The sequence below is a fragment of the Protopterus annectens genome, chromosome 17.part0 (genome assembly GCF_019279795.1).
Source record: "Protopterus annectens isolate FY-2018-M chromosome 17.part0, PAN1.0, whole genome shotgun sequence".
Taxonomy (NCBI): domain Eukaryota; kingdom Metazoa; phylum Chordata; order Ceratodontiformes; family Protopteridae; genus Protopterus; species Protopterus annectens.
The window spans coordinates 371774206-371792098 of NC_056751.1; the positions used below are offsets into that span (position 1 = coordinate 371774206).

A 17893-nucleotide genomic window follows, 5' to 3' on the forward strand; every position below is an offset into this window, starting at 1 on the left:
AGATCATATGCACCTCTTACTGCATGACATATGTACAAAGGTTGACAGACTTGTGGCTGGAGCTACAAACACTGGCCCAATACTGGCAGGTTGCTGTGATAACCTCATACATTTACTGTCGTACCAGAGTTTGTTGTGACACATGTCCTATGAGGGATATGAATTCAGTAACTCTCATGGTTGTCACCATGTACTGACCGCAATCCTCACACTATGCTTCTGCAGTTCTCAGATTGGTGTGCTGTGAGTAACACAAGAAATAAAAAAAGGCTCCACACACTGCCCAGTCTGCAGATAACTCTACAGATGGGGGTTTCCTCAAACATGTAACACTGTCATGACAGGTATTAAAATCATGTAGACCAGTCATATCCACACACACCCTGTTAAACCAACATTACTCCAAACGCAGAAGAGCAACACTTACATTCTGTAGTCATGTCTGGCACACCCCCCCCCCTCCTGTCTGTTGGCCTGTTTCCACAGTGTTTGTTAGAGGTAAATCCAAACACCATCTGTGATGCTGTTTGCCAAACACCAAATTTAGGTCCTGCTCACAGTGAATGAAAAGGCCCAACACCAACATGATGTTCCTAGATATTGGAGTGTGTTTCCATGCAATTGGCTAAGGGAATGTTACCACAGCTGTTCTACATGCAATCAGCTAGAGGGGGACTGCAATTCATGCAGAGGCCATCAGCTGATCATGAGCATCACTTACAAAATACAAGCTGCTGCCTAAGCAAAGCAGGTATACTTCTCCACATCCACCAGAGAGGGAGTGAGAGACAGAGACAAAGTAAGTCAGGGAGGGAGTGGGAGAGTAAAACCTAAGCATGTTTGTGTCACACACCTACCAGTACGGGGTTTCAAACCCCTGACTATGTATTGCTATCACATGTCTATGCAGTTATTGTATGCACCACATAGCTTACATGTTGGGGAGCTGTCCAAAGGTATATCTCATGGTGAGTGACATCTGCAACAGTGATATAGTAGCGATAAGGTAAGTGCACTACACATGCCTGTCCACATGGACAGGTGTCAACTTCAACACAGCCACACTCTCTCAGGGACTCACACACTGACACAGTTGGCAGAGTCCAAGAATAGACTTCCTAACTAGCTAGTTTGCCACAATACAATAATGCACAGATATCACATGCACCACAGGGGTCATCCGGAAGTTATATGGGCAAAGGGTATGTGAAGGTGTCTGACATCAGACAGCATGCTTCAGTAGGCCAATGGGAGTTGTACTGAGTGTGAATGTGGTCGAAAGCATCATATTCCACATACACAGGGTGCCAGTACTGACATGCATGGGTGCATTGCTTCACGGGTGTGTAGTGGTTGACTGTGCCAGAAGGCTGTACAAGGATAGATGAAGGGTATACCTTGGCATCAGGCCACATGACAACGGTCTGTAGTGTGGCTCAGGGGTGTAGTGTCCGGATTGGCCCACACAGGTGGGTACTGTATTCACCATCCAGTCACCTGGGTTACTATTGTGTGTGGCCAGTGCTTTGCAATGGCGGGTTACTATTGTGTGTGGCCACTGCTGTGCAATGCTTGCCATATATGTGTTCTACAGTCCATGACATGGACGGTGTCTGGGATGTGCACACGTCCCACATGCATGTTCAGCGATATGTGGAACTGTATCTGGCCCATGTTGTGTACACAGACTTATCAGATGTGCCAGTCCTGGCCTCATGTGGCAGAAACTGGTAATGGACACCAGGTTGACCCTGCACCTACATTGACAGCATGATACAGGTATTCCCTGGTGTCAGTGGCATCTGTCCATACAGGGCATGTGTTTAAGGCATGGTATGTCCTTTGTGGATCACATTTGATGCCACCACAGTGGGGAACATAGTGAAGGTGCCTATTGTAGTGATTGACAGGGTGCCATGCCCTCTACAGTCCACTGCAATCACACCATGGTTACTATCTGTGGGAAATATGCAGGGTACTACCAACAAAGCGGTTGTTGCCTAGGCAAGTGTGTTTGTTTATGGACATGGGTTGAGAGTGTTCTCTGGGTAATATAAGGGTTGCTTACTTTGTTCACCAGGCCTTGATATCACATGTAGGGGTATGGATTGGCACCCCAGCCTCTCTGCTATTTGACATCTGTTATCCTTGTAAGGTGGACATTGTGACATAATAGGCCCACCATAGAAGAAATTTGCAAAACCCGCTCCACAATGAGTGCAGTTGTTACACACTCACCTCCACACAGGATACGAATGACACACTGTTGCCATGTCTGGGAATAGAACCCCTACTGAACTACTATATCACACTACAGCATTACGCTGTTATAGGACATACCACGATTATTGGGCTACTCCTTCCCCAAAGGTGCATTTCACTGGGAATGACATCAGCAGGCTTGCCAAAGAAGGGCAATGGAGGTTGTAGTGACTGTGAATGGACTCAAAAGCATTGCTCCCTACAAGGACAAACACACACACAAACATCCACACTTGCCATGTCTGGGAATAGAACTCCTACCTAACTAGTTTATCACACTACAGCACTGCACAGTTATAGGACGTGCCACAGAGATTACTGAGCTAATCCTTCCCCAAAGGTGTATTTCAAAGTGAATGATAGCAGCAGGCTTGCCAAAGTAGGGCATTTGAATTGTACTGGGTATGACTAGCCTAAAAACATCGCTCCCTACACAGACAGGCGCGCACACACACACACACACACACACACACACACACACACACACACACACACACACACAGTTGCCATGTCTGGGATTAGAACTCCTACCTAACTAGTTTATCACACTACAGCATTATGCAGTTATAGGACGCGTCACAGAGATTACTGAGCTAATCCTTCCCCAAAGGTGCATTTCAAAGTGAATGATAGCAGCAGGCTTGCCAAAGTAGGACATCTGAATTGTAGTGAGTGTGACTAGCCTAAAAAGCTTTGATCCCTATACAGACAAATACAGAGATACACACACCATTGCCACATCTGGGATTAGAACTCCTACCTAACTAGTATATCACACTACAGCATTACGCAGTTATAGGATACGCCACAGAGATTTCTGGGCTATATCTTCCCCAAAGGTATATTTCAGTGAAGGACATCAGCAGGCTTGCCATAGTAGGGCCATGGGGAGGGCAGTGTGTGTGTGTGCATGGCCCATAACCCATTCATCTAGGAGGTACACAACACACTTGGGCACACACAGGTTTATATTCTGCAGGTACGTGTATACAACTTCTAGATGACTACTGCCTTGTACAGTCATGTTGCACAGTTAGCACTAGCACCACAGAGTCTATAATGCTGAGTGGCTAATTTCTACGGTAAGTGACATTTACACATCATGTGTTTGTAGCCATTTGGCTGTGTGCTGGGTGGGACAGGCCTCATGATGGTAGGCTCTTTGTCACTGTCAAGCTCTTCCAGACATCTATGTATATGTGTACTTTTGGCATATTATAGTGGGTTGTCCTTGGATATATGTGTGTATTCCTATCCAATGTGTGTGCAAAGCATGACTGGTGCATACTGAGGAGTGTACGCACTAACATCTGCAACTGTCATATGTATGGTCCACTGTTGTTGCCAGACATGGGCTTCATTTGTTTAATTGTGTGAGCATGCCCAGTATGACCTTTCAGTATGTTGTCTGACGCTGTCAGACATTGCCTTCACATGCCCAGTATGACCTTCCAGTATGCTGTCTGACAATGTCTGACATTGTCTTCATTTCTCTTAAGTGTGGGAGCATGCTCAGTATGCCCTTCTGCATTGAATGTGTGGATCCATTCCAGGTAGACTGTACTCCAGTGCAGACTTTTTGTGTTCTACACCTACAGCTAGCAAACTGTTTCTGCAGGATATCTGTAGCTCGGTTGGCAATATGGGGTCAAACTGGGCAAGGGATAGTGGATACTATAGGTAATTGTGTCTGTGCTGCTTCTGCTACATGGTCCTGGTGTTAGCAGAGATATTCAGACATGTGTAATGTTATACACTGTTTTATGTCCTCAAGTACTGTCAGACAGACATTTTTGCTCACAGTGATGTCCTGGAGAACATAGGGTGAATGCAGCTGTGTCCAGTATTGTGGTCAAATGCCTACATATTCCTGCAAACTAATGCCATTCTGCAGGGGGAGCTGCAGACACTTGCTGTTGGGTCTGTGTAACCGGTTCAGCACCTTGGTACAGTGGTGGCAGAGGATCCTATACTTGTACATCCATCGACGTGACAGTATGGCCTTATCTTGCTATGGCAATACCTCACAGCTGTACAGATTCACACAAGTTACCCAGAGGCAAGGGTCATAAGTCAGGACATTACCCCTATTGTGGTGCATTTTTGTGTTTGCAGCCAGGGATAGTATGTGCACACAGCTGTGTTTCGGACTTCGCACATTCCATACTGCCCATGCCCCCCCCCCCATTATTCTATCCTCTTCCATACATTATGCAAACATTCTCTGATACTTTCCCTATAGTTATCACCTCATCACAGCAGTGTATTGGTATTGGTCCACAGTTCATGCAGTGGGACATGGTGGACATGTTACTGTAGTTTGTCCACATGGCCTTGCATATGGGTTCTGTGAACTGTGTTATGTTATTTGGGAGTCCATGACATAACATACACTAGCAGTATGGGTGAGACGCAAGCCTTGGTAGAGGACTGTAGGCCATTTGGTAGTGATGCAGGACAGCTGTAGCAGGCCGTTGCATTCCGTCAGTCCTACAGTACCAGACTGCCATACATTATATTCCCCTGGGGTGACAGGGTAGGTGTGCTAGGTGTTCATGCCAATACTTTGTCAGTATTGATCAGGTGGTATGGATGCTGGCAGGGTGCTGCTTACAGCTAGGGACACACCTGCATGGGACACCTGCACTACATGCTGCATTCTTTTGCTATTGCCATACACAGGTGGGGGTCATATTGTACCCATTCCCAACATTGCATCAGACTCACAGATATGCATGGAGCATTTCACTTATGCTGGCTTGTGCAGGGACATCGGCTGATTTTCAATACATCATTCCTATGACCTTTGTGATCTGCGAGTGTTTGGCCAGATGACATTGGTATTCCCTGCTACAAGCCCAGATAATGTGATGCAAGCCTGTATGTACAATTCCAAGGGTGTGTCCATTTCACAGTTACACATTATACACTGTTTGTATGGGGTACCTTCCCCTATGTACTGCCTGTATATCTGGCCCAAGAGTCATGCCATATCCATCTTTCAGATGGTGACGCATATTACCTCCATACATTTACAATGGCTTACTTGTAGAATGTGTTATACTGGGGTGCATTGTGTTTGGCACTGCAGTTGTGAAGACTTGGCCCTATCATCGGCAGTACTGAGCAATGGCCAACAGGTCAAACCTCACCATGCATACATACTGACCACTCTTACAATATGAAACACACACCAATGAAACACACACCAACCTAACACACGCATATCTGCATATTGTACAAATGCTACAATCTATCCTGCTACCTTGGCCACCTCAGGTCATCTGTGCTCCACTGGTATTATACCTACACATACATGTTACATTTCTACATCGGATTGGGGGTGGGCACACCTGACTTTCTACATAGGATTGAGGGGGACACCTGACTATTACGTGTTTACATTGGATTGGGGGGCACACCAGACTGTTACTACATTTCTACATAGGATTGGGGGGGGGGGGGCACACATGATTTTCTATATTTCTACATAGGATTGGGGTGGCACACCTGACTTTCTACATAGGATTGAGTGGGACACCTGACTATTACGTGTTTACATTGGATTGGGAGGCACACCAGACTGTTACTACATTTCTACATAGGATTGGGGGGGGGCACACCTGACTCTTGTACAAATTTGCTACGACTGTACTGGTATGCCAGGTACTCCATTTCATTCTGTATTCTAACCTATCATGCTGACTAGAGGCATATCGGTGTACTACAGGTCTTAGGTTTGATTGACCTACATATCAGTTTCTGACTTCTTACCCTTCAGACCTGATGTAATCCGTTTGTGTAGGCCGGGGGGGGGGGGGTTACCCATAGCCATCATTCAGAGGCCTTAGCACAGCCTTTGTTTGGGTTTGTCTACACCTGTCCTGCTGGCCGAGACTGTTGGGTACATGTGCCTCATTATGGAGTTCTTGTTCGGGTGTGTTCGCATTTCTGATGGGTGTCATCAGCCACGGCTCCAGTGAGTAAACAGCATCCCCACTAGGTGACCGTAACGGATGTCCCCATTGGTAAATCTCTGGTACAGCTGCATCAGATGCCAGATGAAGAAATTGTGACAGCTTCCAGGGCAGCCAACACATACATTCATTATAATATTCTGGGCATTGCACACGACCTGGCAGTTGGAGGGGAAAGCCCTTGCGGATGATGTAGACCCTACCTCGCTCACCGGGGGGGGTGCTTTGATGCGTCTATAGCACCCACTTCCTCAGGGTATTCCGCTATTTGGTGTAAGAGACGCATACTGCTATCCAACACCTCATGGGTGTTGGGGAAATATACGTGCTCACCGGCATGTGCTGACATGGCATCAAGAAAGTGGTGGAGTACCCTGGATGCTGATGCCTGTGAGATCCCCATGATATCCCCAGTTGGCCTTTGGAAGGTACCTGTGGCTAGTGTTCTTAGGCCTACACATACCTTGGTATCCACTGGGATGTGTTCCCCTCTTGTTAGTTGTGTGTGTCAGGCGTTGCCGGCACAGCTCAACACTTTGCTGTAAGAGGTCCCTGTCCACCCTATAGCGCTCCACTATCTCCAGCTCATGTAGCCCCTGGTAGGTTACCCCAAGTCTGTACACTCTTCTCAGTCTCCTCACTGTGGGTTGGTTGACAGCATTCTCATCCTCATCACCCTCAGCCTCTTCCACATGTTAATGTAGGATAGTTACTGCAGCCCCTATCATTTTGTTGTTTTTGTTTGTTAAAACTTCCCCGCTTGTATACACCGGTGGTGTAGAGTATATGGGGAAAAAACAGAGAGAAAGGTGTTTGCATAGTTTATAGTAGTGTTCTGGGCTGGTCTGCTGCCTGTGTAACTGGCTGATTCTGATACATTTCACCTGCCAGCTATGCTAGTTCTCCTTGATTACCTTCCTACTACTGTTTTCCCTTCTCACTGCCTTCCTGTTTAAGCCCGGGGGTGCGCCGCGCAAACACAGTGCTCAGATGTGCACAGAGCTGCTATTTCCTGGTTTACTTTTTTTTTCTTTTAAAACCCGGTGCGCGGCGTGCACACCCGCTTAGGCAATGTAAAGAGTGCTAGGCAGCCTCAGACACACACCCCTTGCTTAGCTCTGCAAAGCTAAGGGCCAACCCGAGCCAAAGGGCTCCAGTCCACTTACAGTATGTCTGACACACACCCCTATGATGTCCACTAACTCCTAGGCTTGCACCAAGCTATTCCTGCACTTACAATGTTGGGTGCTGACTAGCACGGAGGGGAAATCTGGGATTCAGTATCATTCCTCTCATTTGCACAGGATTGCCTGCTGATGTATAGTTACAGTTCCCACACTGAGTCTCCCCCTTATCAACCGCTATTCACTGGCCATGTTGTCATTTGCCTGCCATTGAATATAATGGCAAAATAGTGATTTTGATTAGAAAAAGAAGTTATGTCTTACCATAACGGTCCATCTGAGTTGTAGATCTTTATTCACTCTTTACAGATAGGACCTCAGTTCCGTCCTCGGAACCGAAACTGCAGTTTCCCAGCTCGTGCAAGCCAAAAACTCTCAAGCTAAGAACCTACCCACAATGCCCCTCTCCTTGATACTCCACATCGAGTTTGCCCGCCCTAGGTAAATATAGTAAAAGAAAAAAGTAGGAGGCTCTGTCTGAGCAGATACCCTAACCAGGAGTACCCGAGATCCACCAGGAGTCCAGGCAGGGGGAAGGAGGGCAGGAAGTAAAGAATGAATAAAGATCTACAACTCAGATGGAACGTTATGGTAAGACATAACTTCTTTATCTGAAGTTGTAAATCTTTATTCATACTTTACAGATAGGACCGAGTCCCCTGCTACTTGAGTCCTGGGTGGCCCTAAGGAAGGATATTCCTGAGCATCATAGAACCAAAAGATGCTCGTCCCCTGGAGACCAAATCTATTTTGTAATGAAGAGATATGAAGGTATGTGGTCTTGCCCACGTGGCTGCTGCGCATATATCATCCATAGAGGCTCTGGAATGAGGTAGCCATAGATCTGGTAGAATGAGCTTTTATTCTGTCAGGTAAGTGTAGCTTATTCTGTTGGTTGGTAAAGGTAACAGCGTTTCTAAGCCAAGAAGATAAGGTCACTTTGGAAACAGGTTTACCCAAGCTGGGTCCTGCAAAGGCCACAAACAATTGGTCTGTTTTCCTGAAAGATTTAGTCCTGTGCAAATAATAACAAAGCTGTCGGTGCACATCAAGGGTGTGCAAAAGGTACTCCCCTCTATTAGAATGCCTTGGGAAGAAAACCGGTAGGTCAATAGATTGCTTAATGGAAAAAACAGAAATGACCTTGGGCAAAAAGGAAGGGTCAGTACGAAGGGATACCCTGTCCGTGTGGAAGATAAAGTAAGGACTCTTGACACTCAAGGTCTGCAGCTCAGATACTCTTCTCATTGAGGTGAGTGCTACTGGAAGTATGGTTTTCCAAAAACAAAAATTTTAAGTCACATGAATCAAAAGGCTCAAAGGGAGAGCCTGTAAGCACCATTGTCAAGTCCCAGGGATCTAAGGGAGGCTTGACTGGAGGTTTAACATGTAATACTCCCTTCAAAAAAGTCTTGCATAGGCGGTGTGACAATCGAAGAATTTTCCAGACCATTACGAAAATTAGCGATAGCTGCTAAATGTACAGTGATCGTTGAAGCTGAGGCTCCTGCATGCAGGAGAGTAGTCAGGTATTGCAGAATATTTTAAATAGGCATAGAGAAAGGGTCTAAGTTCTGATCTTTGGCCCAAATAGAGAACCTAGTCCATTTACTAGAATAAACCTTTCTAGTGGAAGGTTTGTGTTAGGCTAGAAGAATTTCATGAACAGAAGATGGGATGTCAGGTAGTCTGGCAATCATTGGAAGTGGAGGAACCAGGCTGTGAGCTTGAGACTGTGCAGGTTCGGGTGGATCAATCCCTGATGATGGGATAACAGGTCCTGGGAATGATCCATGATCCACGGGCTGTGAATCAGATGAGGCCATAGAAAAGGAAACCACACTTGACGTGGCCAGTAGGGAGCAATGAGGATCACTTTGCTTTTCAAACTCTAAGCTTTCTGGGGAAATTTTGGGATGAGGGGAAATGGGGGAAAGGCATACAGAAGACCCGGGGGCCAATCGTGTGTTAGAGCGTCCCTCAGTGATTCCCCCCAAGGGGGAATCAAGGCAAAATAGCTCCTGCATTTGTAATTCAGGGGGGAAGCAAACAGGTCACAGCAAGGATTGCCCCAATGCTGGAAGATCAGAGCTGTTATTACAGGATTGAAGGACCATTCGTGAGGCATCAGGATGTTCCTGCTCAGATTGTCCGCAATAAGGTTGGAGCTCCCAGGAATGTGCGTTGCTATAAGAAAGCGATTGGAAGCTATCGCCCAGCAACAAATCCTCATGGCTTCCCGACACAGTGGGCAAGATCTGGTTCCGCCTTGCTTATTGATATACCAGACAACTGACATGTCTGACTGAATTGCAATGGTCCCCAAAGGCAGGGATGCATGGAACGCTTGCAACGCTAGGAGAACTGCCCTCAGTTTCAGGACATTTATGTGCAAATTGGCCTTGAGGGGGGTCCACGTGCCTTTGGACAGTCTTTCCCTGGAAATTCCCCTCCACCCCAAAAGAGAAGCGTCCGTGGTCACCGTGTCCGTGGGTTGGGGAAGACAGAACGGTCGACCCCAAAGATTTTTTTGGCTCCATCCACCATAGCATTTCCTCCTTGCAATGGCTCATAAGGTGTATCATGTGGTTCAGTGGGTGGGTTAACAACGGCCATTGTGCGGAGAGGAGCCACTGCAGGATTCTCATGTGCAGTCTCGCCAGTGGTACCAAAGTAATGGCAGCTGCCATGGAGCCCAAGAGTTGCAGTACAAGATGCACTGGTACAAACATGTGAGGCAGAAGGACTTGAATTTGGTGTCTTAGTTTCAAAAGCCTGTGAGGGGGGGAGAGAAGCTTGGCAGAATGTTGTGTTGAAGACCGCTCCAATAAACTCCAGTGTCTTTGCTGGAGACATCTGAGATTTGTCTTTGTTGATTATAATCCCCAAGCGGAGAGTGAGATGTTGAGTGTAAGAAAGGCCGAGAACTAGGAGATTCCTGGTCAGAGCAGTAAGGAGCCAGTCATCTAGATAGGGAAACACCTGGAATCCTTGTAGTCGAAGATGTGCTACCACTACTGCCATACATTTGGTGAACACTCACCACGATTGTCACGAAAGGATCTTTGGGATTTCTTGAACCAAATCTTTCCCCCCTTCTGGTTCCTGACGTAGGGTCTCTGGGGGTTGGAAAAACGTATGCCCACAGCAGACAAGGTCTTTCCGTCTTTCTCACTATGTGCAAGTGTGTCACGTACCTTGGGACCAAAAAGTGCATATTCGTCGACAGGCATGTTAACAAAGGAAGATTTAAAAGGGTCTGCAAAATCACACAACCGCATCTAAGCATTACGTCTCATTACAACACCAGATGCGGCGGTGTGAGATATCAAAACGCATCGAGGAGTTTGAGATGGAGTCAAGGGTAGCTAGCTGTGAGGCGACAGTGGCATGCACCTTATAAGGCCATACCCCCACCAAAGAGGAAGCCATTTCAAAAATTAAGTCTCTTTGGCGGCAAGTAAAGTGCACCAGATAATTCAATGACCGAATGGCGAAGGTCACTGAAGCATAAGTCTGTTTCCCCAGTCTGTCTGTGATCAGGGATTCCCTATTTGGCGGATGAACAGTGGAACTATGTTCTGCCAATTCCCTCTTGGTGGCCGCCGCCATGACCAAAGAGTCAACTGTCAGCTGCTTGGACCACAGCGGCTGGTCTTCAGGTGTAGATAAGATATTGTCCGGCCTCCGGGGAGAGGTTCTACATTGTCCATGGCCTTCCAGGCACACTGCACAATTAGTTTAATTAGATCTGCTGGTGGGGTCACCCAGGAAGTAGATGGCCGGGTACGGAAGGCCTGCCGAAACACCGATTCCTCAGAAGAAGGGTTAGAGGACTTCCATTCCCCCAGCTGTTTGAGGATTTCGAGAAGGTCTCTGAATGAAACGTCGTCTGGGAGAAAATGAGTGGACCCTTCCTCTTCATCACAATCAGTGTCTTCTGTGATAGATTCCTCCGGTGGGGGGTCAAGGTGCTTCCTCTTGCACCATTTCTTCCGGGGTGGCTCTCCAGTGGAATCTTCTGAAGAGGATTCTGGAGAAGGGGTTGTCTTCACAGGGGGTTCTGATATTGGTGTCCTAGGTTCTGGTCTGGTTGTGAGCCTTCAGAGTGAAGGGCCTTATCCATCACCTCTGCAGAAGGAGCACCCAAGACTAATTCCAGTTGAGGGGTGATGAGAGAACTGGGAACTGTCGGAACCGTGGGCATAAGACGATGCCAACGAGAAAATAGGTGCCAGATTAGGTACCTAGGTACGGACAAGTCCAAGCACCGCTCCAAGAAAGCATCGGCTCCATCGTAGCCGATGATGCAAGGGTAATGGGTGCCAACAGGGAAGGCACTGCTGTTGGAGCCGAGACAGTATGTACCAAAGCTGGAGCTGGGGGGGGGATAAGATAGAAGATTCCAAGCCAGGGGGGACAGGAGGTCTAGCTGGAATGGGCAATTCCCTAGCTACCAGAAGCTGTTCCATAACCCACACTAGGTCTAGTTCAGAAATACTCCTAATGGATCTAAAAGAGGCTGCAGAAGGGGAGAAAGGGACTAAACATCTGCCCCAAAAAAGGATTGTAAGTAGAAGAATATCTAGTCCTTGGCATGAAATCGGGTTTTGGAGCCAAAGAAACTGTCGGCACAGTGGACAGGAATGGTGCTAAGGAATGTACAGTCATCGGAGCCCATGGAGCCGAGGAAGCTGTAGGCACTGTGGACCGGGATGGAGCCGAGGCATGAACAGTCATCGGAGCCAATGTAGGAGCCAAAGACGGCAACAAAGTCAGTGGTGCTGTGTTTGGAACTGAGATAGGAGTGAATACCATGGTCGGCACCGTGGGAGAGGACACAGATCCTGGTGCCAAAGAGGTCTGTGCCGAAGGCACCGGTAAGGCATGGAATGGACTCTGTCCCCTAACTGACTGAGATGCAGGGACTGAGTGACTCAGTTTTTCCTTATATTTTTTGGTCTTTGGAGGGGGTGGGACCTCCGACCCAGATAGAGCCTCCGAGAAAGGCATCTTGAGTAAAACCTTTTAAAATAAGTTTATTCTTACGTTCTGCTAGTGTACGATTAGAAAAACCAGTACAAATGTCACAGTCAGCTTTCAAAAGATCCACGCCCAAACAGTAGACACAACAGACATATGTATCTGAGTTAGGCATCTTACGTCCACACTTGTCACACTGTTTAAAAGCCAATTTAACTTTGTCTGACCTGGTAAAAGGAACAATAATATCCTGTAGAAATTTTTTTTTTTTTAGGAATACCACCAGTAAAAGAAGCCTGTCAAGAGGGACAATCAAAAAAGGTAAAATTTTAAATTACCAAAAAAGGAGGGTTGGAAATAGGCCTAGGTTATAGGCGATAGTGAAAAAAGTCTAAGTTGACTAACATTTTTGAAATTCAGAAGAAAAACTGTCATAAAAACAAATTACTACTTAGCTTGAGAGAGATGGCTAAACACGTCTGACCAGGAACGTGGCAAATGAGATCTGGAGTGTCTAGGAGAGGGGCATTGTGGGTAGGTTCTTAGCTGAGAATTTTTGGCTTGCACGAGTTGGGAAACGGCTGTTTCGGTTCCGAGAATGGAATATAGGTCCTATCTGTAAAGTAAGAATAAAGATTTACAACTTCAGATTGCTTATTTCAGGTTATTTTATTTATTTTTCGCCCGATCCAGTTTGCACGCCGGTGCCCTATTCTTAAGCTGCCGAAATCGGCTAAAAAAAAATTGTTTTTTTTTTAAAACTGTTTTCCATGCCAATGGCCATATATTTGGCCATTGGCATGCTTTACACATTATATACACCCTTTAATTTGGAGCTGTCATGGCTCCATTTCGTAGTTTGCAGAAATGTACTCGGTTACTAACAGAGTATATTTCTGCAGATTACACTAGTCCTGCACAGCCGGCTGCCAGCTTCCCAGATCACAAATTCGCCTCATTTGCATGGTTTTCACCTGCAAATAGGGTAATTTTTATACAAGAGCTGCATCCATGCAGGAATAGTGCAGGAGCGCTTGTGCATGTCCCTGCAGCTTATTCCTGGATCGCACAGCAGACATATTGCCTCCTGGAGTTTCTGCACTGTTCCTGTACACCATGCAGGGCTTGCTGAATCCGGGGGAGTATGTATCCACAGCCTATGTTTGTCTTGCGAATTATATACTGTTTGAAATCAGTACTGCAGACTTAGACTCAAACTCTTAGTAGTAGTATTTGTATGTGTAGGGGGGAGGGGGGCATTACTAGCCAAACTATAGTAGAAGAAAACTAGGACTGAAGAAAAAACTGCTCCCAAGGTCATTCACTGTAGCCCTGTTCAATTACTGTTATTTTCCTCTGGCATTTTTTCCTACGCCACCAAGCTTAACAAGTTCATAGGTAGGTACTAGGCCATCGGCCTACGTAAGCCTAGCCAACAAGGTTTTCCTGGCTTAAGTGTTCCTTAATGTAACATGTGTAAAAATACAAAAAACACACATTTACACCAGTAAGTCAGACTCAACTGTAAACCTCTCGGGTGCTACAAAGTTTGTACACAACTCCCTATTTTCCCCCTTTAACTCTGAAACATTCTTTTATCGGCAAAGGTTTAATCATTAACTGTACTAAGTGACTTTTATTTAAGTTCTTGCACATGTTTTGGGTTGGCATTGTAGTAATGGTGTTTACCTCACAGACACAATGTAGTTTGATTCTTACCTTTAAGGAAAATTGCCTAGGCTCAAAATGGCTCAAGAGCAACTGGGCTACTATTTACCTATGAAGTTATACAGAATCGGATGACTTTATTCCTGTGTAAAGAGCAATCATTTACATTTTAATTTTGAACCATTAAAACATTTCTACATTAATGTCACTAGACAAAGAAATATTATGTCTGAACAGAGTTGGCAAATAAATGTAACCAAATGTACATCATCTTAGCCAAATTAATTTTGTTGTTGCAGTCATTGTTTGTTTCAAATGGTATCATCTTGCCAACTTCAAGGACACTATTCCTGATTCAGCTACTGCAATATAGTTTGTTCATAGGTAGATACTAGGCTATCGGCCCAAGGGCCTAAGTAAGCCTAGCCAACAAGGTTCCATGGCTTACACCATCAAGAAAGTTATTTTCCTGTGCCCCTGTAGAGAAGAGCCACAGAAGTGATCCCTGGGGTGTATTTCCTATTTCCCATCCACTCATCAAGATTTTTCTTGAAGAGTGCTAATAAGGAGCTTTGCTTGACATAGATGGGTAGCTTGTTCCAGGGTATGGGAAGTCTCTGGGACAAGAATCTATCCCTCCAGCATGTCCTGTTTATTGTGTTGACATTGTTTAGGTCCCTAGAGCATGTAGCTTGGAGGGATCGGGATTTCTTTAGGTGTAGCATGTCCAACAGCTCTGGGTGTGACATAGCTTTATGTGTTAGGCAGAGATCACCTCAGAGTAGGTGATATGCTACGGAGTAAAGCTGGAGTTTTTTGAGACGGTCACTGTAAGGCATCTGTTTGAGGTCAGTAATCCTCTTTGTGAGGTACTTCTGTGGCCTTTCCAACTGCTGCAGATGACTTGTGAGGTACATTCAAAAATGGGAGTTGTACTCTATAATGGGTCTAATGACTGTCGAGTAGAGGGGAACAATGACCTCTTTCCTGGATGAGAACCCTTTTGTGATGAGGTAGCCTACAACACTGTGTTGCATAGCTCTCAACCTTCCATTGCGAAAATGAGGAACACTCGCCTTCATAATGTGGAACAAATGGGCAAAATGTGGAACACATACTAATGGCTTACTAACAACTTCAACTAGGAAGATCATAGGATGGTTGAAATATGCTGGTTTTACTTATAAAGAAGATCCTTTAATGAATTAATATGATTAATTTCAATTTACCATGGATTTCACTGAAAAAAATTCCTAATATTGAATGTGTGACTGACTCTTTCAACGTGGAACTTTGAGGAATTTTGAGGAACATGAACTTTTTAAGACCCCAAATGAGGTAAAGAGGTACACTTGAGAGGTATGCTGTGTTGATCCATCCATCAATACATTATTTAATGTTTCCTCTAAAGACAAATGCTTTAATATATACAATTTGTACCACTTTAGTCCTTATACAACTGTGAAAAAATAATCACAAAAACTGTTACAAAGAAGCCAACAGAGAAAGTTAATCCAAATATTTGGGTTTGCTGTAGTAAACTGTTGTACAAAACAATCTTGCATTTCTTCATACTTTAGCCTTCTTAATTTTGTCACAAGTGGTGACGGTAATAGAAATATCCTTATTTCCTCCCCTCCTATCTCCATCCTCCCCTTTGAAACGAGGGAGAGAGAGAAACTTATCTTCCAAAAATAGATTAGATACGTTCTCTTTCCTTCCGTTAGTAATGCATATTCTGAACTAACTCATTACTGTAGTCTGTTGCACCACGGTTTGATATAGCATGGTCAAAGTTTAGATGTTTTATGACATTTTAGCAGTCATTATAATTAAATGACTAGAAAAGAAAACATTGCTTCGCGCCTACAGACCATTATTATTATTACCACCATCATCATCATTGTCGTACAACCAATGGGACTTGGACTTTTGCATTATTACTATCAGTTTTAATATCGTACAACCAGTGACACTTTACACCTGCATTGAAAGTCATTATCATTTCGCGAAGATGTTCTGATCTGCTCAGCTATCATTCTGGCCCTTAATATACTCTATTTCTGCTCCAATTCGTTTAAGGAATGCTAAAATACTTCCCAACATTTCCTCGCAAAAAAAAAAAAAAAAAAAAAAGTGCGCCACAACTTTATAAGTACAGACTGAAATGCCTATTAGATTCAAGACTGTAGATGCAACAGATAACATTATGCACAGACGTTTAAAACGATTTAGATAAAACGTAATAAATGTAAATATTTAAAACAACATTACACCATACCTCTCAACCTCTTACAGCAAGAAATCTGGACAAAACCTAAAACTAGTGGGGGACAAAGGCCCCAAAACAGGTACAGACTATAAATATCGCTCTTATAAAGTTGCTAGAATAATAGTATTTGTGTAAGCGTGCATTTTATGAAAGATTTGAAGTCAAACTCAAAAGTGTGTGTTATTTAGGGATTTCAATCATCAGTGATTTGCCAAAAAAACACAAATTTATGACGAATAAGCCAAAAATATGAGGCAAAATCTGGACATTCTGCAGAAATCTGGACACTTGAGAAGTATGATTTAAAATGACACAGTATGACCTTTTACATGCACAGCTTTATACACCTAACAGAGAGAGATGGAGGAAATCAATACAGAGTAACAGACTACTATGGTTGTGATCCACCAGGTCGGGGTGGGTGTGTGTACATTTATATGCAAGACAGAGAGAGACTGAATGTTGCACGTAGCTCAGCAACCATTGACTTTGCAGGTGCTACAATCTGACTTTGTCCGTAAATGGAAAATCCCTGTTCTACCTCAGATGGGAAGTGGGGAAATATTCCCTCTTACCTGACGATAGTCATCTGAAATTCCTCTTCCTCAATAGTTTTCCATGCCCCGTGAAGAAACTCTCTGCACCAAACATATGCTTTGCGTTTGGTCTCGAGACTCGGACCCTCGTGCCTCACCTCTTCGCACTCCTCGAAGTCGCACTGGACAGTCATCCCGTTTGTATTAATCACAAGTCCATCAAGAGGAGATGGAACAGCCTCATCACCAGCACAAAACTTCGTTTTCATTTTGTTTTAAAAATGAAAAGTAATGGGGTGTAATACTGTTAGCGATAAAAAAAGTAATGGGGTGAACTACTAAAATCCTTCTACAGACGTTTAAAATCCTGCGTAATACTAGAAAAAGCCAAAGAATTACTTTAAATGTTTTCGGCCTTCTAAAACAAAACGATTTTTAACAAAGGATGGGCAGCTGAAAAATGCACTCAATGTATCTATAATTTAAACAGGATCTTAGAAAAATATACCTTAACCTACCACCTTCTGTGGAATAAACCTACGTGCTTTTGTCTACAATGTAGACTCTACACTAATATATATATATATTTATATACACACAATTTCGAAGACGTCACATCTAGCAAATAATGTTAGTCGTGAGGCTTTAAGCTCCGCCCTCTGTACAGGCTATTGGACTACAAACTTGTACGAGAATAAAGTCACACTAATAAATTCAGTACGCCGTACAGAAAATAAAGTCCTGTGTTGGCAGTCGTATGTAACTGTACAGTTTTAAAGGGCCATGTCCACTTAAACTGTTTCTTAAACGACGATAAACGTTGTCTCGATACCTCTCAAAAGTCTAGACGTTTGCTTCTTAATTTAGTATGTTCTCATAAAATCTGGGTTAGTCTGGCAAATCACAGAGGAATGAGGTTCATAATACTGTAATGACGCACGTTTTGAGTTTCAGACATAGTTCTCAATCCCTTAAAACAAGACATCTGGGCAAAGCCGCAAATAACGGGGG

General features: G+C 44.6%; 1 protein-coding gene across 1 annotated transcript in view; it reads right to left on the bottom strand.

Moving 5' to 3' along the window:
* CHKA (choline kinase alpha) overlaps nucleotides 1-17475 on the bottom strand; it is a gene marked incomplete in the record, with an annotated part of 620299 nt that extends 602824 nt beyond the window's left edge. The window contains 1 exon segment of the mRNA XM_044059444.1: nucleotides 16922-17475. Within this exon segment, the coding sequence (XP_043915379.1) occupies nucleotides 16922-17151 (230 nt within the window).
* Nucleotides 17476-17893: the final 418 nt, after the last annotated feature.